The 25,445-nt window shown below is 44.8% G+C and overlaps 1 protein-coding gene across 10 annotated transcripts in view; it reads right to left on the reverse strand.

Moving 5' to 3' along the window:
• Positions 1 to 11,919: 11,919 nt before the first annotated feature.
• Positions 11,920 to 25,445, reverse strand: part of LOC125537029 (pentatricopeptide repeat-containing protein At2g41720) — a 30,667-nt gene continuing 17,141 nt past the window's right edge. Inside the window, exons 8-10 of one of the 10 annotated variants that reach the window (XM_048700316.1) lie at positions 22,318 to 22,422; positions 21,747 to 21,867; positions 11,920 to 12,188 (exon numbers count right to left, since the gene is read on the reverse strand). In XM_048700316.1, the coding sequence (XP_048556273.1) occupies positions 12,085 to 12,188; positions 21,747 to 21,867; positions 22,318 to 22,422 (330 nt within the window). In that variant the 3' untranslated portion in view covers positions 11,920 to 12,084. Of the gene's footprint in view, positions 12,189 to 13,372; positions 13,519 to 14,582; positions 14,835 to 16,772; positions 17,003 to 17,083; positions 17,205 to 21,372; positions 21,868 to 22,307; positions 22,423 to 25,445 lie in introns of those variants that run through there. The other 9 variants (XM_048700323.1, XM_048700314.1, XM_048700319.1 and 6 more) reach the window with 9 other exon arrangements.

Consider the following 25,445-nt stretch of genomic DNA (forward strand, 5'->3'; position numbering starts at 1 on the left):
TCCTCCCGCGTCGTCCCGCCTCGCCTCCGCCTGTCGTGGTCCTGGCTGGCCGCGCCGGCTTGCCCCGCCATCGGAGCCCCGTCGGCCTCGTCTCGCCCGGCGGGTGAGTACCCGCTCAGGTGCGCCCGCACCCGTGTGCCCGCCCCGCCAAGGCCCCCTGGCCCTATGACAAAGGGGCCCCGCCCAGAACGAAAATGGAAAAAAAAATAGAAGAAAAGAAGAATTAAAATAATTAATTAATTAATTAATTAATTGAAGAATTAATTAACTTAATTGACCTTGATTAATTAAACTAAACAATTAATTAAACTAATTAATCATAATCAGATTAACCAAATAACTAATTAACCTAACTACTGTTAGTTAATTAAATAGTCAATGACAGTGGGGCCCACCCCTAATTAATACTGATTAGGTTAATAAAATTGGATAATTAAAATGTGTCAATGACAGATGGGACCCACACGTCAGCTTGACCTAGTCAACACCTCTGTTGACTGCTGACGTCATGATGACGTCAGCAATCACTATTCTAGATAATGTTGAATTTAAATAATTAAATAAATCCTAAAAATGATTTAAATCTTTTAAAATTAATATAAAATAAATCGTAGCTCGGATGGGAAAACTTTGTACATGAAAGTTGCTCAGAACGACGAGACGAACCCGGATACGCAGCCTGTTCGTCCGCCACGCATCTCTAGCATAGTGAACACGCAACTTTCCCCCTCCGGTTCATCTGTCCAAAAATGCGAAACACCGGGGATCTTTTCCCGGATGTTCCCCCCCTTCACCGGTACCACCTCATACCGCGTTAGGTCACCTCTAGCACCGTGTAATACCATGTTACACTTTGTGATACTTTGATTGCTCTGTTATTTATTGGGTTCCCCCTCCGTTACTTCTTTACGGTAGACCCCGAGACTGCCGGCAACCCCCAGTCCGACTACGGTGTTGACGACCCCTCCTTGCCAGAGCAACCAGGCAAGCCCCCCCCTTTATCACCAGATATCGCCTATTCTTCTCTATACTGCTTGCATTAGAGTACTGTAGCATGTTACTGCCTTCAGTTAATCCTATACTGCTGCATAGCCTGTCCTTAATACTACTGTTGTTACCTTTACCTGCAATCCTAATGCTTAGTATAGGATGCTAGTTTATCATTAGTGGCCCTACATTCTTGTCCGTCTGCCATGCTATACTATCGGGTCGTGGTCACTCGGGAGGTGATCACGGGTATATACTATATACTTTATACATGATACATGTGATGACTAAAAGACGGGTCGGCTCGTAGGAGTACCCGCGTGTGGATCTTTGTGGCGAAGCGACAGGGTGGGTTGAGACCACCTAGGAGAGAGGTGGGCCTGGCCCTGGTGGGCGTTCGCGGTTATTTCAAGATAACACGTTTAACGAGATCTTGGTATTTGATCTGAGTCTGGCCACTGGCCAATACGCACTAACCATCTACGCGGGGACAGTTATGGGCACTCAACATTGTGGTATCAGCCGAAGCCTTCGTGACGTCAGCGACTGAGCGGCGCGCGCCGGATTGGAACATAAGCCTGCTCTTGTATTAAGGGGGCTAGTTCTGCTTCCGGCCGCCCTCGCAATGTGCAGGTGTGCAATGGGCAATGGGCCCAGACCCTTGCGCCATAGGATTTAGACCGATGTGCTGACCTCTCTGTTGTGCCTAGCTAGGGCTGCGACGTGTTGATCTTCCGAGGTTGGGCATGACCCAGAAAAGTGTGTCCGGCCAAATGGGATCGAGCGTGTTGGGTTATGTGGTGCACCCCTGCAGGGAAGTTAATCTATTCGAATAGTCGTGATCTTCGGTAACAGGACGACTTGGAGTTGTACCTTGACCTTATGACAACTAGAACCGGATACTTAATAAAACACACCCCTCCAAGTGCCAGATACAACCGGTGGTCGCTCTCTCACAGGGCGACGAGGGGAGGATCATCGGTTAGGTTTATGCTATGCGATGTTACTTGGAGGACTTCAGTCTACCCTCTTCTACATGCTGCAAGACGGAGGCTGCCAGAAGCGTAGACTTCGACAGGATTAGTTATCCCCCTCTTATTCTGGCATCCTGTAGTTCAGTCCACTAATATGGCCCTTTACACATATACCCATGCGTATGTAGTATAGATCCTTGCTTGCGAGTACTTTGGATGAGTACTCATGGTTGATTTTCTCCCTCTTTTCCCCCTTTCCATTCTACCTGGTTGTTGCAAACAGATGTTGGAGCCCAGGATCCAGACGCCACCGTTGAAGACGGCTACTACTACACTGGAGGTGCCTACTACTACGTGCAGCCCGCTGACGACGACCAGGAGTAGTTTAGGAGGATCCCAGGCAGGAGGCCTGCGCCTCTTTCGATCTGTATCCCAGTTTGTGCTAGCCTTCTTAAGGCAAACTTGTTTAACTCATGTCTGTACTCAGATATTGTTGCTTCCGCTGACTTATCTATGATCGAGCTCTTGTATTCGAGCCTTCGAGGCCCCTGGCTTGTAATATGATGCTTGTATGACTTATTTTTATTTGTAGAGTTGTGTTGTGATATCTTCCCGTGAGTCCCTGATCTTTATCGTACACGTTTGCGTGTATGATTAGTGTACGGTCGAATTGGGGGCGTCACAATTATGTTCCATTGTAACAAGTGACAGTAAATTTCAGCACACTATATAAATTTTTCCTTACCAAATTCCACCTACCAAAGGCACTTCACTCCCCGGCAACGGCGCCAGAAAAGAGTCTTGATGACCCACAAGTATAGGGGATCTATAGTAGTCCTTTCGATAAGTAAGAGTGTCGAACCCAACGAGGAGCAGAAGGAAATGATAAGCAGTTTTCAGTAAGGTATTCTCTGCAAGCACTGAAATTATCGGTAACAGATAGTTTTGTGATAAGGTAATTTGTAACGGGTAACAAGTAATAAAAGTAAATAAGGTGCATCAAAATGGACCAATCCTTTTTGTAGCAAAGGACAAGCCTGGACAAACTCTTATATAAAGGAAAACGCTCCCGAGGACACATGGAAATTATCGTCAAGCTAGTTTTCATCACGCTCATATGATTCGCGTTCGGTACTTTGATAATTTGATAGGTGGGTGGACCGGTGCTTGGGCACTGCCCTTCCTTGGACAAGCATCCCACTTATGATTAACCCCTCTTGCAAGCATCTACAACTACAAAAGAAGTATTAAGGTAAACCTAACCATAGCATGAAACATATGGATCCAAATCAGCCCCTTACGAAGCAACAATTAAACCAGGGTATAAGCTTCTATCACTCTAGCAACCCATCATCTACTTATTACTTCCCAATGCCTTCCTCTAGTCCCAAAAAATGGTGAAGTGTCATGTAGTCAACGTTCACATGACACCACTAGAGGAAAGACAACATACATCTCATCAAAATATTGAACGGATACCAAATTCACATGACTACTTATAGCAAGACTTCTCCCATGTCCCCAGGAACAAACGTAACTACTCACAAAGCATATTCATGTTCATAATCAGAGGGGTATTAATATGCATAAAGGATCTGGACATATGATCTTCCACAAAATAAACCAACTAGCATCAACTATAAGGAGTAATCAACACTACTAGCAACCCACATGTACCAATCTGAGGTTTTGGAACAAAGATTGGATACAAGAGATGAACTAGGGTTTGAGATGAGATGGTGCTGGAGAAGATGTTGATGGAGATTGACCCCCTCCCGATGAGAGGATCGATGGTGATGACGATGGTGATGATTTCCCCCTCCCGGAGGGATGTTTCCCCGGCAGAACAGCTCCGCCGGAGCCCTAGATTGGTTTCGCCAAGGTTCCGCCTCGTGGCGGCGGAGTTTCGTCCCGAGAGCTTGCTATGACTTTTTCCAGGGTGAAAGACCTCATATAGCCAAAGATGGGCACCAGAGGCCTGCCAGGGGGCCCACAAGGCAGGGAGTGCGCCCCCACCCTCGTGGATAGTGGGTGGCCCCCCTCTGGTGCTTCCTTCGCCCAATATTTTTTATATATTTTAAAACTGACTTCCGTGAAGTTTCGGGACTTTTGGAGTTGTGCAGAATAGGTCTCTAATATTTGCTCCTTTTCCAGCCTAGAATTCCAACTGCCGGCATTCTCCCTCTTCGTGCAAACCTTGTAAAATAAGAGAGAGTAGGCATAAGTGTTGTGACATAATGTGTAATAACATCCCATAATGCAATAAATATCGATATAAAAGCATGATGCAAAATGGACGTATCACTACCATATTCAGATCCGTATGTATTTTGCAAATTTCTATGTCTACAATTCTCTGCACGGAGCTACTCTAGCTAATTGCTCCCACTTTCAATATGTATCCAGATTGAGACTCAGAGTCATCCGGGTCAGTGTCAAAGCATGCATCGATGTAACTCCTTACGACGAACTCTTTGTCACCTCCATAACCGAGAAACATTTCCTTAGTCCTCTTTAGGTACCTAAGGATAATTTTGACCATTGTCCAGTAATCTACTCCTGGATCACTATTGTACCCCCCTTGCCAAACTCATGGCAAGGTACACAATAGGTCTGGTATACAGCATGGCATACTTTATAGAACCTATGGCTGAGGCATAGGGAATGACTTTCATTCTCTCTTTATCTTCTGTCGTGGTCGGGTTTTGAGTCTTACTCAACTTCATACCTTACAACTCAGGCAAAGAATTCCTTCTTTGACTGATCCATTTTGAACTCCTTCAAAATCTTATCATGGTATGCACTCATCGAAATTCTTATCAAGCGTCTTAATCTATCTCCATAGATCTTGATGCACAATATGTAAGCAGGTTCACCGAGGTCTTTCTTTGAAAAACTCCTTTCAAACACTCTTTATGCTTTCCAGAAAATTCTACATCATTTTTTATCAACAATATGTCATTCACATATACTTATCAAAAAAGTTGTAGTGCTCCCACTCACTTTCTTGTAAATACAGACTTCACCGCAAGTCTATATAAAACTATATACTTTGATCAACTCATCAAAGCTTATATTCCAACTCTGAGATGCTTGCACCAGTTCCATAGAAGGATCGCTGGAGCTTGCACACTTTGTTAGCACCTTTAGAATCGATAAAACCTTTGGTTGCATCATATACAACTCTTCTTTCAGAAATCCATTAAGGAATGCAGTTTTGACATCCATTTACCAGATTTCATAAAATGCGGCAATTTCTAACATGATTCAGACAGACTTAAGCCTCGCTACGAGTGAGAAAATCTCATCGTAGTCAACACCTTGAACTTGTCAAAAACATTTTTGCGATAATTTGAGCTTTGTAGATAGTAACACTACCATCATCGTCCGCCTTCCTCTTGAAGATCAATTTATTCTCAATGGCTTGCTGATCATCAGCCAAGTCCACCAAAGTCCACACTTTGTTCTCATACATGGATCCTATCTCAGATTTCATGGTCTCAAGCCATTTTGTGAAATCAAGGCTCATCATCACTTCCTCATAGTTCATAGGTTCGTCATGGTCTAGTAACATGACTTCCAGAACAGGATTACCGTACCACTCTGGTGCGGAACGTGCTCTGGTTGACCTACGACGTTCGGTAGTAACTTGATCTGAAGTTTCATGATCATTATCATTAGCTTCCTCTCTTGTTGGTGTAGGCATCACGGAAACGGTTTTCTGTGATGAGCAACTTTCCAATTTGAGAGAAGGTACAGTTACCTCATCAAGTTCTACTTTCCTCCCACTCACTTCTTTCGAGAGAAACTACTTCTCTAGAAAGGATCCATTCTTAGCAACAAAGATCTTGCCTTCAGATCTGTGATAGAAGGTATACCCAACAGTTTCTTTTGGGTATCCTATAAAGACGCACTTCTCCGATTTGGGTTCGGAGCTTATCATGCTGAAACTTTTTCACATAAGCATCGCAACCCCAAACTTTAAGAAATGATAGCTTAGGTTTCTTGCCAAACCATATATCGTTCATACGATGTCGTCTCAATGGATTTAGATGGTGCCCTATTTAATGTGAATGCGTCTCAACGGATTTAGATGGTGCCCTATTTAACGTGAATGCAGCTGCCTCTAATGCATAACCCCCAAAACGATAATGGTAAATCGGTAAGAGACATCATAGATCGTACCATATATAATAAAGTACGGTTACGGCGTTCAGATACACCATTACACTGTGATGTTTCAGGTGGTGTGAGTTGTGAAACTATTCCACATTGTTTTAAATGAAGGCCAAACTCATAACTCAAATATTCGCATCCGCGATCAGATCGTAGAAAGTTCTATTTTCTTGTTACGATGATTCTCCACTTCACTCTGAAATTCTTTGAACTTTTCAAATGTTTCAGACTTGTGTTTCATCAAGTAGATATACCCATATCTGCTCAAATCATCTGTGAAGGTCAGAAAATAATGATACCCACCGCGAGCCTCAACACTCATTAGACCGCATATATCGGTATGTATTATTTAAAATAAATCATTGGCTCGCTCCATTGTTCCGGAGAACAGAGTTTTAGTCATCTTGCCCATGAGGCATGGTTTGCAAGTATCAAATGATTCATAATCAAGTGATTCCAAAAATCCATCCATATGGAGTTTCTTCATGCGCTTTACACCAATATGACCTAAACACCAGGTCCACAAATATGTTGCACTATCATTATCAAGGCGTCATATCCTATGAATCTGTCTATGTTCGTGCACCCCTGCATCCCTTCGCTACCATCCATCTGAATCAAATCATGCGTTTGTAGTTTGTTGGCTCAAGTCTTGGAAAAAGACGCCACCTCCAACCCAGCTCACCCATGCGATTTGCAAAAAGATCCCTCATCTCCTGGGCCTATCTCCCACCTCCGGCTCCTGAATCATTCAGATCGGTACGACGGAGAAAATATCCTCCCATGATGCGTTGCGACCCATCTGGCGGCCACCGCGATTATGGACGGAGAATCTTATTTCATGATAACAGAAACTTGCTTTCTATCGTCCCTTTAGACATCTAAATTTTTCTTCCCATCTGCGTATTCATCTGCAGACTCATCTCCCTTGTCGTGATCTGTCTCCCTAAATTCTACATCTGCAGAACGCGAACTGTACTCGTTGTTTGGAAGAATTATCGTGTAAATACATTCCTTGAGCCACGAAATTGGTCATTATCTTGCAAACTCGGTGCACCAAAAACGGAAGCAATCCTGTATTCGTCAGTTTGATAAGAGTGGTTGGGGTCATATAGCGAAGGACAACCGTTTGTTGTGTCTTTTAGGAATCTTCAGAAACTACAGGATGCATATCAAGCTGAGATGGAGGCATGTACTCAAACACTCTGAACCTAGCTACCGAAGTTGCAATCAGTCGAGACAAATGCTCAAAACCTAAAGCATGCTCTGAAATTTCGTGCCTATGGCCAGCAGCTAACAGTTAGAAGAAATTACATGCATAGCCATTACGGGTTTAGTTCCAGAAGCAGCATGTATCATAGGCAAATATTTGCCATTAGTATATCAGATTTGTAATACAAATTGCGCGGTGCAAATCAAGCATGGAGCACCTCTGATTACAAAACAACATCAGCTTAAAAATGGCATTGACCAAAACGAGAGTAGAACTAACAGATTATTTCAGAAATTTACATTCACCAACACATGCCAGTCACATCTCGCTGGGCGCTAATTGGCAAGGGCCAAGGGGAGATCATCTAATAGGGCTAGCTATGTGGACGTAAACGTAGTCATCCAAATTTCGTACTCACGGGCTGCCACCGACGAGATGTGGTGGCCACCTAATTGGTCTTCATCGAAGGCGGCAGATAAGACGGCCAGTCAGCCACACACATGAATCTCCGTCTAGGGCTGTCGTCGCTGGGATCTATGAGCCGCCTCTGGCGTGTCTCCATCAACGCACGCACCGCATGTCGTCAACAGGATGTGGTAGCCAGATATCTAGGTCCTATTTGCAACCAGAGTTGCCGAGTTGGACTAGCAGGAAATTGATTCAGGAGCCAGAGGTGGGAGACAGGCCTAGGGGATGAGGGGTCTTTTTGCAAATCGCATAGGTGAGATGGGTTGGAGGCGGGTGTCTTTTTGCAAGAATTGAGCCAACAAACTACATGCTCACAATTTGATTCAGATGGATGGTACCGAAGGGATGCAGGGGTGCACGAACCTAGGCAGATTCATAGGATACAACGACCATTATCAACTTGTATCTTTTGGCATCAATATTATGAATATTTGTATCACTACGATCAGGATTCAAGAAACCATTTACATTGGATGTATGACCATAGAAGGTTTTACTCATATAAAAAGAACAACAATTATTCTTTGACTTAAATGAATAACCATATCGCGATAAACATGATCCAATCATATTCATGCTCAACGCAAACACCAAATAACATTTATTTAGGTCCAACACTAATCCTGAAGGTAGAGGGAGTGTGCGATGGTGATCTTATCAACCTTGGAATCACTTCCAACCGACATCGTCACCTCGCCCTTAACTAGTCTCCGTTCATTTTGCAACTTCTGTTTTGAGTTACTAATCTTAGCAACTGAACCGGTATCAAATACCTTGGGTTACTATGAACACTAGTAAAGTACACATCAATAACATGTATATCAAATATACCTTTGTTCACGTTGCCATCCTTCTTATGCGCCAAGTATTTGGGGTAGTTCCGCTTTCAATGATCATTCCCTTTTGCAGTAGAAGCACTCAGTTTTAGGCTTAGGTCTAGCTTTGGGCTTCTTCACGGGAGTGGCAACTTGCTTGTCATTCTTCTTGAAAGTCCCTTTCTTTTCCTTGCCCTTTTTTTCTTGAAACTGGTGGTCTTGTTAACCATCAACAATTGATGCTATTTCTTGATTTCTACATTCGCCGATTTCAGCATCACGAAGAGCTTAGGAATCATTTCCGTCATCCCTTGCATATTATAGTTCATCACGAAGTTCTAGTAACTTGGTGATAGTGATTAGAAAACTCTGTCAATCACTATCTTATCTGGAATATTAACTCCCACTTGATTCAAGCGATTGTAGTACTCAAACATTGCGAGCACATGCTCACTACTAGAGCTATTCTCCTCCATCTTGTAGGCAAAGTACTTGTCAGAGGTCTCATACCTCTCGACACGGCATGAGTATGAAATACCAATTTCAACTCTTGGAACATCTCATATGCTCCATGGCGTTCAAAACATTTTTGAAGTCCCGGTTCTAAGTTGTAAGGCATGGTCCATTAAACTATCAAGTAGTCATCATACCGAGCTTATCAAACGTTCATAACATCTGCATCTGCTCCTGCAATAGGTCTGTCACCTAGCGATGCATCAAAGACATAATTCTTCTGTGCAGTAATGAGGATAATCCTCAGATCACGGACCCAATCCGCATTATTGCTACTATCATCTTTCAACTTAGTTTTCTCTAGGAACATATCAAAGATATATAGGAGCTACAACACGAGCTATTGATCTACAATATACATATGCAAAAACTATCAGGACTAATTTCATGATAAATTAAGTTCAATTAATCATATTACTTAAGAAATCCCACTTAGATAGACATCCCTCAAGTCATATAAATGATCACGTGGTCCATATCAACTAAACCATATCCGATCATCATGTGAGATCGAGTAATTTTCAATGGTGAACATCTCTATGTTGATCATATCTACTATATGATTCATGTTCGACCTTTCGGTCTCTAGTGTTCTGAGGCCATGTTTGTACATGCTAGGCACATCAAGTTTAACCTGGGTATTCCGCATGTGCAAAACTATCTTGCACCCATTGTATGTGAACGTAGAGCTTATCATACCCGATCATCATGTGGTGTCTCGGCACAACGAACTGTCGCAACGGTGCATACTCGAGGAGAACACTTATACCTTGAAATTTTAGTAAAGGATCATCTTATAATATTACCGTCGTACTAAGCAAAATAAGATGCATAAAAGATAAACATCACATGCAATCAATATATGTGGCATGATATGGCCATCATCTTGTGCCTTTGATATCCATCTCCAAAGCACCGTCATGATCTCCATCGTCACCGACTTGACACCTTGATCTCCATCATATAGTGATAAAGTAAAGCAATTACATGGCGTTTGCATTTCATACAATAAAGCGACAACCATAAGGCTCCTACCAGTTGCCGATAACTTTTACAAAATATGATCATCTCATACAATAACATATATCACATCATGTCTTGACCATATCACATCACAATATGCCCTGCAAAAAACAAGTTATACCTCCTCTACTTTGTTGTTGCAAGTTTTACGTGGTTGCTAGGGCTTCTAGTAAGAACCGTTCTTAACTACGCATCAAAACCACAACGATGATTTATCAAGTTTGTTGCTTTAACCTTCAATAAGGACCGGCCATAGTCAAATTCGATTCAACTAAAGTTGGAGAAACAGACACCAGCCAGCCACCTTTATGCAAAACTAGTTGCATGTTTGTCGATGAAACCGGTCTCATGAACGTGGTTATGTAAGGTTGGTCCGGGCCGCTTCATCCAACAATACCGCTGAATCAAAATAAGACATTGGTGGTAACCAGTATGACGATCACCGCCCACCTCTTTGTGTTCTACTCGTGCATATCATCTACGCATAGACCTGACTCGAATACCACTGTTGAGAAACGTAGCATGCAATTTCCAAAAAAATCCTACGCTCACGCAAGATCTATCTAGGAGATGCATAGCAACAAGAGGGGGAGAATGTGTCCACGTACCCTCATAGACCAAAAGCGAAAGCGTTTGACAACACGGTTGATGTAGTCGAACTTCTTCTCGTTTTGACCGATCAAGCACCAAACATATGGCACCTCCGAGTTCTACATATGTTCAGCTCGATGACGTCCCTCGAACTCTTGATACAACAAAGTGTCGAGGGAGAGTTCAGTTAGCATGATGACGTGATGACGATGATGGTGAAAAGTGATCCGCGTAGGGCTTCGCCTAAGCACTATGTGGATATGACCGGATGTGTAAACTATGGAGGGGGCGCCGCACACGGCTAACAATGGTTCGTGTGTGTTCTAGCGGTGCCCCCCTCATATATATAGGTTGGAGGGGAGGAGAGACAGCCAATGGGGCGCCTCAAGTAGGAGGAATCCTACTTGGGGTCCTCCCAATTAGGCCTCCCCTTTCCTATTCCTATTCGGAGTAGGAAGGGAAGAGGGGGAAGTAGGAAGGGAAGAGGGGGAAGGGGGAATCCTATTCCCTTTTTTCTTTCCTTCTCCAATTTGGCCAGCCCGTATGGGAGGTGGACGCACCAGCCCTTTTGTGGCTGGTGTGTTTTCCCTCTTGGCCCATAAGGCCCATATCTTTTGCCAGGGTGCTCGGAACCCCTTCCGGTGACCCGATAAGTACACGGTACATCCCGAAACACTTCCAGTGTCCGAATACCATCATCCTATATATCAATCTTTACCTCTCAACCATTTTGAGACTCCTTGTCATGTCCGTGATCTCATTCGGGACTCCGATCAACATTCAGTCATCAAATCACATAACTCATATAATACAAAATCATCATCGAACGTTAAGCGTGCGGACCTACGGGTTAGAGAATTATATAGACATGACCGAGACATCTCTCCGGTCAATAACCAATAGCGGAACCTGGATGCTCATATTGGCTCCCACATATTCTACGAATATCTTTATCGATCAAACCGTCACGATAACATACGTTATTTCCTTTGTCATCGGTACGTTACTTGCCCAAGATTCGATCGTCGGTATCTTCATACTGTCACACCAACAATGCGGCAATATCTCCCACGTATCGAGGCGCGACTTGGCGGCATAGCCGCATGGTAGGCTTGTCGCAAGAGGGGTAATCTTCACACATCCCATGTACTGAATAAGAAAGCGATAAAGAGTTGGCTTACAATTGCCACTTCACACAATACATAAATAATTCATACATCATCCAAATACACTCCAAATACTCAAAGACCGACTACGGTCAAATCCGAATAAAAGGAAGATAAACCCCAAAAGCTAGATCCCCGATCGTCCCAACTGGGCTCCACTACTGATCATCCGAAAAAGAAACATAGTAACGGCCCGAATCCTCATCAAACTCCCACTTGAGTTTGGTAGCATCACTTGCACTGGTATCCTCAACACCTGCAACTGTTTGGAAGTATCCGTGAGTCACGAGGACTCAGCAATCTCACACCCGCGAGATCAAGACTATTTAAGCTTATGGGTAGGAAAGGATAGTGAGGTGGAGCTGCAGCAAGTACTAAGCATATATGGTGGCTAACATACGCAAATGAGAGCAAAAAGAGAAGCAACGCAACGGTCGAGAAGCTAGAAGTGATCAAGAAGTGATCCTGAAGCTACTTACGTTCATGCATAACACAAGGCCGTGTTCACTTTCCGGACTCCGCCGAAATGAGACCATCACGGCTACACACGCGGTTGATTCATTTTAATTAAGTAAAATGTCAAGTTCTCTACAACCGGATATTAACAAATTCTCATCTACCACATAGCCGCGGGCACGGCTCTCAAAAGTTTATACCCTGCAGGGGTGTCCCAACTTAGACCATCACAAGCTCTCATAGTCAACGAAGGATATTCCTTCTCCCGGGAAGACCCGATCAGTCTCGGAATCCTGGTTACAAGACATCTCGACAATGGTAAAACAAGACCAGCAAAGCCGCCCGATGTGCTGACAAATCCCGATAGGAGTCGCACGTATCTCGTTCTCAGGGCACACCGAATAGGTCAAGTTACGAGTAAAACCAGCCCTCAAGTTGCCCTGAGGTGGCCCTGCAGGCTGCCTGTTTCGGACCAACACTCAAAGGAGCACTGGCCCGGGGGGAAGGGTTTAAAATAAAGATGAGCCTTGAGTCTGCAGAATCCAAGGAAAAGGTATATGATGGTAGGTAGGCAAATGGTAAAACCAAGGTTGGGCCTTGCTGTAGGAGTTTTATTCAAGGCGAACTGTCAAGGGGTTCCTATAACACTCAACCACGTAATGAACGCAAAATCAAGGAACATAACACCGGTATGACGAAAACTAGGGCGGCAAGAGTGAAACAAAACACAGGGCATAAGGCCGAGCCTTCCACCCTTTACCAAGTATATAGATGCATTAAAGTAAATAAGAGATAATAATGATATCCCAACAATATCCATGTTCCAACATGGAACAAACTTCAGCTTCACCTGCAATTAGCAACGCTATAAGAGGAGCTAAGCAAAAGCGGTAACATAGCCAAACAACGGTTTGCTACGAAGATGGGTTAGAGGCTTGACATGGCAATATGGGAGACATGATATAGCAAGTGATAGGTAGCGCGACATAGTGATAGAGCGAACAGCTAGCAAAACAAAGATATAAGTGATTTCGAGGGTATGGTCATCTTGCCTACAAAGTTCTCAGAGTTGTCGAAAGCTTGATCCTCGTTAGCGTACTCAACAGGTTCCTCGGTCACGTACTCATCTCCCGGCTCTACCCAAGGCAAGAACACAAGCAATGAAACAACAATCAATCACGGTGCAATGCACAAGCAACATGATGCAATACATGGCATGATATGCAAGATATGATATGCAATACATATGTGTGCTCCGGAAGAGAAAGAATGATCAAGGCATCAACTTGGCAAACCAAGTATGCCGCTAGAAAGATGAGATGATTTCGGTTGAAATCGATATAAAGATCACCGAAAACGGATGCACGGTTTGCAAATGGCAAGCAAAACAAGGTTGATACTATTCTGCGATTAACAGCATGATGCCACTTAGAATGCAACAAAAAACCAAGCTACTGCACTCCAACATAGCAACAAAGCATATGGCAGTGATGTACAAGAGATGCTTGACAAAACATGAACACCGAGCTACGGCTAAATCACACTAGAACAGGTTCAAACAAGCATGGCAAAAATGCAAAAAATATTAGCATCACAAACTTAGTGAAAATACTAACATGTCAAAAACAACATCAGGAAGCATTGTTTAAAGCAAGCAAACAACATGCTACAGGAACATATCATAACAAACAAAGGCATGACACGATACTACTAAATGAATAGAACAAAAGTCCCTTACTAAACATGAGCCAAAAAGGCACAGAAGATATGATGGCACCCATGTAAACATAGCAAGTTTATTAACAGTTTCAGACTTAGCAGAAAAACAGAGCATGGCATAAACAGATTCACGATAGCAACTTTGCGAGCTCATGCCACTCACCACAAAGCATTACATGACAACATAAGCATACCAATAGCAAGATGACATGTTCATGAAGCTAACCATGGCAAGAGGAAGTTCATAGGATGCATGGATCACTAGCAAAACACATGGCAATATTGATTGACATGTTAACAATCTGCCAGAAACATTTTATAGCAAAACTAGAGCAAGAAAAAGACATACTAGAGCACTCCATAATTGCAAACAGGGGCATGAAGAGATAAAGCATAACCACATGTTCCAAACATCCTTACTGAAGTATCTCAAAATAAGCATGGATCACTATGTAGCATCAAGTTTACATGGCATCAAAATAACAGCAGGAAAAAGACTTAGCAAAATCCTAAATCCCTGAAAACAACAACATCACGGAGCCTAGTTTGCATGCGTGTGCTAGTCACCACATAGATCACAAAAATGCAAGGCTTGCACCTCTGTACAGATGGCATGATGTAGTTCAAAACACATGTAGACCTCATGCTCAAATAATGCACACATCAAATGCAACAAAAATGACAAAACCTTCATGATCTGATAAGTACCAGCAGCTAACATTTTATAGCACTCCTGCATCAAAGAAAATGGCATCATAAGGTACAGTAACATGCATGAAAATGCTTCTAACATGAAGAGCTCAACGAGACGAACAATTTGACATATCATATGCATGATTCGGATCACCGAGCACGGAGATATATCACTATGAACAGGGGCATAAAAATATCAGGGAAAAGACTTAGTGGAAATTATACCCTCCGAATTTCCAGATCTAGGGTTGCACGAGGTTCGAGGATCGCCAGAGGAGACTGGTGCGGCGGCCGAAGTTGGAGGCGGGTGGTCGCCGGCGGCCGGGGAAGGAGGGGTCGGTGGATCCGGGGTCGCCGGAGCTCGGGGCGGCGGAGGAGCTCGGGCCGGCGACAAGGAGATGGAGGCGGTGCAGCACGACGGCAGGGCGGCACGACGAGCGAGGCGGGCGAGCGCTCGGACGGCACGAGGTGGCGGCGGCCGGCGGCGAGGCGTGGTGGCGCGCGGCGGCGGCGCGAAGGCGCGGGGAGGAGGCGGGCAAGCGCTCGGGCGGCGCGGCGAGGCTTGGTGGCGCGCGGCGGCGGCGCGAGGAGGAGGCGGGCGAGCGCTCGGGCGGCGCGGCGAGGCGTGGTGGCGCGCGGCGGCGGCGCGGGGAGGCGCGGGAGGAGGCGGCCTGGCGACGCGGGCTCGCGCGGGCCGGCTTCGGGCCCCACGGGCCGTGGCTGTGGAGGGCCACGTGGCGCGATCTGGGTGGCTCGGCACGGCGACACAGCGTGTCCGGGCGGTGCGGACACGTCCGACGGACAAGAGGGGCGATTTTTTAGGGTTTGGACCCGGGAATGGACGGGGAGACCCATTTATATAGGTAGGGGAGTTAGGAATGTCTAAAAGAGGTGTGGTTTTCGCCCACACGATCGTGATCCGACGGCGAAAAACATGGAGATGGTTTAGATGGGTTATTGGGCTGTTTTGGAGGGGTGTTGGGCTGTAACACACAAGAGGCTGTTGCGGTTACCCGGTTAACCGTTGGGGTATCAAACGAGCTTCAAATGGAACGAAATTTGACAGGCGGTCTATCGATGGTGTACCAAGGCCACTTGACAAATCTCAACCCATTCCGAGAATGTTTAACTCCCATTCACGAAAAGAGACACAAGGGGTGCACTGGTGCATGTAGGAGTGTCGGATTGCGAAACGGGCAATGGGGAAAATGCTCAGATGCATGAGACGAAAACGAATGCAAATGCGATGCACATGATAAAATGCATGACATGAACAAAATACAAAACAAAGACAGAACCCAACCACGAAGGGAATCTCATAACTTGAGGCCGAAAATGGCAAGAGTCGGAGTTACAAATATGGCAAGTTACATCTAGGTGCTACACATACCTAATTCAATCTCGTTACCGGCAAGTCTCTTTACCCGTTTCATAATGCATCATCCCGTTAACTCATTAGTCACATTGTTTGCAAGGCTTATTATGATGTGCATTACCGAGAGGGCCCAAAGATACCTCTCCGGTACTTAGAGTGACAAATCATAATCTCGATCTATGCCAACCCAAGAAACACCTTCGGAGATACCTATAGAGCATCTTTATAATCACCCGGTTACATTGTGACGCTTGATAGCACATAAGGTATTCCTCCGATATCCGGGAGTTGTATAATCTCGTAGTCAAAGGAATATGTATAAGTCATGAAGAAAGCAATAGCAATAAAACTTGACAATCATTATGCTAAGCTAACGGATGGGTCTTGTCCATCACATCATTCTTCTAATGATGTGATCTCATTCATCAAATGACAACACATGTCTATGGTTAGGAAACTTAACCATCTATGATTAATGAGCTAGTCTAGTAGAGGCTTACTAGAGACACTGTGTTTTGTCTATATATCCACACATGTATCAAGTTTCTGGTTAATACAATTCTAGTATAAATAATAAACATTTATCATGATATAAGAAAATGTAAAATAACAACTTTATTATTGCCTCCAGGGTATATTTCCTTCACTATGTTCCAAGGTACAATTGGTCAAGATGAAGCATCCTCGTCTCTACAAGGTCCAATGGTATAACAACTCCAACACCATCCAAGTGAAGCACACCGTTCAAGTCTCCTTCAAGATTGGCGCATACGGAGACACTTTGGAGTGTGATGTGGTTCTTATGTCCGTTTACCACCTCTTGCTTGGACAACCTTGGCAATTTGATCGCGATGTCATGCACAATGGAGGAACCAATCACTATAGCTTCAAGATGAAGGGGAAGGAGTACGTACTATGACATATGTCACCAAGCTAAGTGATCGTCGACAAGCAAGCGATTACCCATCGCAGAAAGAATAGTGAGAGAGTGAGCCACCAAAAAGAGAGTGAACGCCGCAAGCCAAAATTGAATGCCTCCACGATGAGCGACAAGAAAAACTTAGTGTTATTTGCTACCAAAAGTGAGATGAGAGAAGTGTGTGAGAACCCATCAAGTGTTATACACTATGTCCTACTGTGCAAGGATGAGGCAACAAAAACTAACACCTCTCATCATCTACCTTTAGTGTTGTCTTCTTTATTGCAGGAATTCAAGGATGTTTTCCCTGATGAGCTATCTCCGGGACTACCTCCTTTACACGGCATCGAATACCGAATCAACCTCACCCCCGGCACACCGTTACCAAACAAGGCACCCTACCGCGTCAACCCGAAAGAAACCAAAGAAATTCAGAGGCAAATACAACAACTCATTGACAATGGGCATGTATGTGAAAGTTTAAGTCATTGCGTCGTGCCGGTAATTCTTGTGCCTAAGAAAGACGGTAGTTTTCGCATGTGTTCCGATTGTTGTCCTATCAATGTTATCACTGTTAGCGGAGCTACCATATTCTCTAATATTGATCTTAAAAGTGGTTATTATCAAATTCGCATTCAAGAAGGTGATGAATGAAAAACCGCTTTTAAAACCAAATTTGCCTTGTAAGAATCTCGTTATGCCTATGGGCTTATCCGAAACACCCAGCACTTTTATGCATGTAATGCATTATGTTCTCCGCCCTTGCATTGGCGTATTTGTTGTGGTCTATTTTGATGATATTCTTGTGTTTAGCATGTCCCTATACGATCATGTCACCCATCTTAGAACCGTTTTGCAAACTCTAAGAAAAGAACGCCTTTATGTTAATATGGACAAATCCCTTTTTGGTTTGATAAGCTTATTTTTTTGGATTTTGTTGTGTCTTCTAAGGGTGTTCATGTAGATGAAGCTAAAATTGATACTACTCCCTCCGTTTATTTTTATAAGTCGTTTCAGACAACTGAAAATAAATTGTTTTGCATGTTGTCTGAAATGTCTTCAAGGCCTTATAAAAATGAACAGAGGAAGTATTAAAAGTTGGCCACAATCAACCAACATGCAACAAAGTGCGTGGTTTCCTTGGCTTAGCCAGTTTCTATCATAGATTCGTTAAGGACTTTAGCACTATTGCATCCCTTTTGGATGCCTTGAGTAAAAAAATGCACCATTTGTATGGGGACCATCCCAAGATACCGCATTTCATAAGCTTAAGAATTTGCTTACACATGCTCCTTTGCTTGCTTTGTCCAATTTTAACAAAACTTTTGAAGTTCATTGTGATGCTAGTGGCAACGATATAGGAGGTGTGTTAATGCAAAAGAAGCGCCTCATAGCTTACTTTAGTGAGAAACTTTCTGGAGCACAACTAAACTATCCAATTTATGACAAGGAGCTATATGCCTTAGTGCGAGTTTTGCATATGTAGGAACATTATCTTCGCCCTCATGAATTTGCCATCCCTACGGATCATGAAACGCTTAAGTACCTTAAGGGTCAAACTAAATTGAATAAGCGTCACGCGAAGTGGAGTGAATTCATTGAGTTATTTCCTTATGTTATCAAGTATATCAAAGGTAAGGAAAATGTTGTGGCGGATGCTTTATCCCGCAAATGCATGCTTGTAACTAAACTTGGATTGAATGTCATTGGCTTTAAGCACATAAAAGACTTGTATGCGCATGATGTTACTTTTGCTATTCCATATGCCAAATGCTTGACGCATACATCTTGAGAACGATATTACATCAAGGATGAGTGTCTTATGCGAGCTAACAAACTATGTACCCCCGAGTCTTCTCTTCCTTTGTTACTTTTGCAAGAAGCTCATGGAGGACTTATGGGACACTTTGGACGTTACAAGACATTCGCTACGCTCTCCAATAACTACTTTTGGCCCAAGATGTTCCGTGACGTCTCTCGCTACTTTTGGTCCAAGACTATTGTGTCGGACCATGACGTCAAGTTCCTAAACTACTTTTGAAAGACTCTATGCGCCAAGCTCGGTATCAAGCTCCTATTCTCCTCGGCATACCACCCACGAATCGACGACTAAACGAAGGTCATGAATCAGACGCTATCTACCCTCCTACGTGTGTTCATAAAAAAGAACATCAACGGATGGGAAGAGCGCTTACCTATACTCGAGTACACCTACAATCGCACAAGACATCTGACTACCGGCAAGTCCCCTCCTTCGAGGTCGTCTGCGGTTTCAACCTGTTGTCCCCATTGAACATTCTACCTCTACCACTACAAAAGCGCATCAACATGGACGCGAGTGCACGAGCGAGCTATCTCAAGAAGATGCATGAAGATACAAGGCACACCATCGAGCGCCAAGTACAACGCCTGCGACCAAGATCAACTTCAACAAGAATCCCATGATATTCAACACCGGAGATCTTGTGTGGCTACTCCTTCGCAAGGAACGCTTCCCCAACGAACGCAAGTCCAAGCTCCTACCACGAGCCGACAGACCCTTCAAGGTGCTAGAACACTACAACAACAACAACGCCTACAAGATCGACATCCCACGCGACAAGTACTTCGTGAGCGGCATATTCAACGTCAAGGATTTCTCTCCCTACCACGGTGATGAGGCTTCTGATCCGAGGTCGGATCTTTCCCAGGGGGTGGGGGAGATGATGTGGACCATCCTATGGTCATCCCATGGACCTACCATTGTCTCACCAAGTGCCAAGAGGACCGATGACACGAGCACGAGCTAGAGCTCTCGAGACCGAGGTGACATCTCTCCTTAGTGATATTCCATATGACTCACTCGAGACATGGCTACTACCTAAGTCCGAAATGTTGTGCATGATCAGATATCAAAAGGACCCTCTCGGATATGCAAAGACGAACAAGTCCCCAACTTCAAGGATGAAGAGAACCAATGGAAGGGACCGAGAACAACTCCCAGGACCCTGAACATCCGGCCCCTGAAAGTGTCATCAGCAGTCGCCCAGCCGTCGAGCTACAGGGCCTGAACATCCGGCCCGACGCGAGCCCGGACATCCGGCCCCAGCCCGGAAATCCAGCATCCTTCACAAAACCTCACCAAAGCCGGCCCCCGCCAGCCCATACATCCGGCTCAGGCCCCGGACATCCGGCCCGACGTGAGCCACCGGACATCTGGACTCCAGCCCGAAAATCCGGACCACGCATATCCAGAGAGCACCGAAACTATACCCTGTATGTCCGAACATCCGCCCCCCCCACCCCCAGTCGTCGAGCTACAGGGCCCGAACATCCGGCCTGATGCGAGCCCGGACATCCGGTCCCAGCCCGAAAATCCGGCATCCTTCACAGAACCTCACCGAAGCCGGGCCCCCGCCAGCCCAAGCATCCGGCTCAGGCCCCGGACATCTGGGCCGACGTGAGCCACCAGACATCCGGACTCTAGCTTGAAAATTCGGATAACGCCTATCCGGAGAGCACCGAAATTGGTCCCTGCCTGTCCGGACACCCCCCCCCTCCCCCGGACATCCGGCACCTCGTGAAGGCCCAGACATCCGGCCCGACGCCCAGCCCCCCTGTCTGCGCACATTGCAAAGGGCCAAAGTCCATGTATCCCTTCGGCCCCTAGACTATATGTACTTCCTTCGCCCCCTAGACTATATGTACTTTTCTCCCCAACGTTTTAGGGTTAGCATTGATTTAGCTCATATGAGAGATAGAGTTTTGTTCATCCACTTGATACCTACTCCATTGGAGGCCAAGCCCTCCATCTAGGAGAAGACCCCCCAAGTGGACTCAAGACCTCTCCACGGAGAAGATCCCCTAGTGGATTCAAGACCTCTTGGAGGATAACTAGCTACTTGTATCTTTCCTTTGTTGTCTTTGGATCTTGTGATCTCTTGTGTTCATGGATCTAGCATATGTGTGATTGAATCAAGTCAATTTGAATGTTTCCTCTTGTTTTTCCCCTTGCATTTTTCATGTGTTCGTCATGTTCTTCAGGAATCCCCCTTCAAATCGTAAAAGATCAGCCCCTAGGGTTCCACCCTACATCAGTGGGAGCATTGGGTCTTGTGGTGATGCTTCCGGTGGCGCCTTAGCTTGCAGGTGTGTGGTATTCTACTTTCGGGTGTGGCCCTCTTGGCCTCGTACACGACTCTCTTTTCCTATATATGCAAGACAGAAGCTTTTGCATTTTCTCAATAAAGGAGTATACGAGATGATGGAAGGCTATGCCTCGTATAGGTAGCATAGATGGTTCAGTTCGCTGTCTAAATGCCACAGTTTTATGTTTTCTGAATATCTGGATTACATGATGTAGCTATGTCTTCACTATTTCTTTCCTATCACAACTACAAATTAACAAACATAAGATACTTCGACACTTTATTGACTACTAAAATATCAAAAAATGTTCCCTGTACAGAAACTGTTGAAAAATATGACACTTCCTGGAAAAGGATAAAACCATGTAAATGATCAGGTCTACAACAATGATAGTTCAACAACCACAAGCACCAAACAAGACATGTTCTAGATTTGACTAGATCACTAATGGCAAGGGGAAAACAGAAATGTTGAAAGAGGTTCTTGCATGATAAAATAGTACTTCTCCTAAAGTTAAAGAAGTAACATACTTATTTTTTCCTGCATAAGAGTGACATAATCCATGCTATTGTCCCTCCAAATATATGGAAGAACATTTTGATACATATATAGTGTTGGACGGACTCCAGCATCCTCCATCCACTGCAAAACCTACATGTTTCAGAAAACAAAGGAGTTCAGTTTCATGCCCATAAACAACCACGAGTCTAGTTTTCTGTTTATATAATGGAGGCTCAAATACCCGTCCAGTACTAGCATTTTATTGCTGACATTAGAGCTTTGCTCATGGAAGAAGTAACTCAAGCAAAACTTTCAATGTAATGTCAAATCACTTGCTTTTGCCACAGTTCTTATGATCCCAGAAGCACATATTGGTGCAGGTTTTACAAGGACCAACATAATACAGGTCAAAACAGAAGAAAAAAATGTGAGGTTTTTTTCTGAGGTAAAAATGTGAAGTTGTTCCAAGATAAATGTGTATCTGCAGTACACCATCATGCTGCCAGAGCACAGTTGTGCAAATTGAATGTACCAGATATAGATGTCCATGCAAATATGTAATCATAAGTGATACGGATACTAGTGAATACCTATCTTTACCTCGACATACTTTCTCCATTTTCCAACTGCTAAGAGATTTCTCAGCAGAACCTTATAAGTAGAAAGGCCTACAGTAGAGCATGCACTCACCATCTTGTAAAACAGCTACATTAGAGAAAATTAAATATCTTAGGCCCATCTTTACAAGGACTCAGGGTAAAACATAAACTGGAAAGCACATCCAATAATCTAAGCACCTTTATTGAAACTATTTCCTCACAAGTCCAGTGTTTAGATATGAGATTACATGGGTCCCTCGAGTATCAATGTATTTTCATGAAAGAAAAGACCGTGATTTGATGGTTTTGAAACTAGTCAAGAAGCTAGCATTCTTAACTATAAAACCAGCTTCTTCGGGCCAAGAATATCAGAAATATAGTTATATAGGTGATACATGAAGTACTCCATCCATACAAAATTGTTTGAAGTTCTAGCTTTGTCCCAAGTTCAACTTAAAAAAGTTTGACCAAGTCTACAAAAAAAAAATATTAACATCTAACGACACCAAATTAACTTCATTAGATTCATCATAAATATAGTACTATATATATTTGATGTTGTAGATATTGGCATATTTTTTCACAAAGAAGGAAAAGCAGTTTGTTACAAAGCTTGCCAAAGCAAGCGCAAGGAAGCAACAAGCCAATTACTCGAGTAAACAAAAACTACTGCTTAAGCCTTTCCTAAGACAAAATACAAGCAACTTTTTACCAACAAACAGACTACATATTAAGCAAAGCCAATCTACATAGGGCAAACTCCTCATGAGCAAGGGGCGCCACATCCACTAGTTGGAGTATCCTTCCACACATTCCAGAGAATATATATGAGCAGCCCGCTAAAACACCCTCGCATATCCTTTTCGCGAGCCTTCAGTAAAGCCTCTCATCAAGCATCATAATTCAGAGAAACGGAGATTGGTTTTAGGTGTGGAATTAGAAGGCCATTCCAGCCCACCAAGAAAGTCATGATCTCCTACCTGATGGGCAAGATATGCAGAGATGGTTCTCAATTCCACAAAAGAACGCGCCTCTGCTCGTGAGGCCAACCACGTCGCCCAAGATTGTTCGTGTTGGGGAAGGGTCCCCACGTTATTACCCGGACTCGACATCTTTCTAGACTTGGTGGAAAACCTTTAACCTCGCGGGATTGCCACCGGCTCGCCCCGGAAAATCTACATCTTGAGAACCGAGCAGAACCCACAGCATATTCTCATGATATTCCCACAGAAAGAGACCGACTCGCCTTCAAGTACATCAGTTCATCTATGGTTAGGATTATAAATAGCCGGAGGGCAGATTTGTAACTTGTCTTCCTACCTTGCAATTCTTGTTGGTTTCAGGTAGCTCCGCGTCGGGTCGCTGCAAACGGGGCACGTGTCCCCATGTCAAGTTTCCGGCGCACCTCGTGCCAGTCTTTGTATCCGGCTAGGGGTGCAACAAGTTCACAGTCTAGCCATGATGCTATGACAGTTGGCGCCGTCTATGGGAACCTAGCCAGAAGCAGTGTGACCAAGAGAGCACAACCGTCACGGACCGATGTGGAAGGCCAGCTAATATCCACCCCGTGCACTCTCTTGGACGCCAGGACAGGAAGGCAAGGAGATGGCACCACAGAAACATAAGCACGTCAAAGAGGAAGGAGACGACTCAACCCACGTCACCTACAAGCAGCATGCGCCAGGCTCGCACGTCTAACAAAGCACATGAACCCTCCACCGATGCCCAGGTCGCCAGCTCGGAAGGATCTGCACAAGTCATTATCAACAAGGAGGAAGTTGAAGCACTCAGGCAACAAGCCACAGACGCGAGCACAAGGGCAGAAGAACTGCAAGCCATCCTAGAAGCATCCCAAGCAGACTCCATTTGCTTAGCGGCGCTCCTACACGAGGCCGCCAACATACATGCGCGACAAGTGACCACAATAGCCTCGGCAAAGCCGAACCCCGCTCCGCATGGCTTAAACCAAGGAAATTCGCCACCACCAAACCCAAGAGTGTGATGCGGCAAGGGAGGAAGTTAAGGTGAATTCTGAAATCATCGAGGAGCAAAGATGGCCAATAGCAAAAATGATTGTGTGGGCGAGACGGCCACTCCGAGGAGCTTCGGAGGTAGAAGCACTCCAGACCATCATCCTAAGCAGGCATGACCAGATTGGTTACTCTGCGCAAGATGAGTGTCGCATTGGGTCTAGAGGAAGACAGTGAGCGCTTCAAAAAATACATCTCCGCACAAACAATGTATGCTCGAAGATGTGAAGTCATCAACATTGCCGACGAGCGCAACCCCCTTAGCCTAGGACTTGAAGTGAAGCCATGGCCGCATAAGCTTTGCCCAGCGGACCTCCCGAGCTATGCAAGTGACGCCGACCTGAGCGGGTTCACCTATGTACGAGGCCGTCGTCTAGGTGGCGGGAGGCGACGAAACCACCATGATCTCTGGGATGGCTCGGTCATGATACCTAGCGCTCGCTCCTAGATCAGTGCACTTGGGAACAACTTTGCTAGCATCTTCATGCTGACTTCCAAGGGAATGAGACTATGGAGGTGACCGCCGTCAAACCCTACGCGCTCATTCAAGATCCACGCAAATCTATCAAAGCATTCCAGAAGCACTTCACCAGCATATAGTGTCAAATCCGCACCATCACCGACGAGAGCGTGTGCCCCGCCATGCGACTGGCGATATGTGACCCAGCCCTCTACGCCAAGTTGCATCAAAGTCTACGGTCAACAACTAAGAGGCTCTACGCCATCATGAGGACGTACTTGCTCCAGGAGTAAGGGGAGCAACAACCAAACAAGGAGCAGGCTGCCACAAGGCAACTCAAGCCAACCCAAGAAGATACCCAACTGTGCCCTCACGGTATTTACTGGGTGAAGGTAGACGGATAGCATCCACAAGCCCGTGTGACGCGGGAGGAACACCAGGATCGTGCGCGCCAAAGCGACCATGGGTAGCAGAGCCGAGGTCATGGGCCCAATCACCAAGGAAGCGAAGTCAACGACCAAGGCAAGAGGTTTTGCGAGCTACATCAATCATACAACCACTAGTATGCTGAGTGATGGGATCAAAAGGATGCATGAGTAAATCCAATGAACCATAGAGGTTGGATTCAACCATCATCAC

The sequence above is a fragment of the Triticum urartu genome, chromosome 2 (genome assembly GCF_003073215.2).
Source record: "Triticum urartu cultivar G1812 chromosome 2, Tu2.1, whole genome shotgun sequence".
NCBI lineage: Eukaryota > Viridiplantae > Streptophyta > Magnoliopsida > Poales > Poaceae > Triticum > Triticum urartu.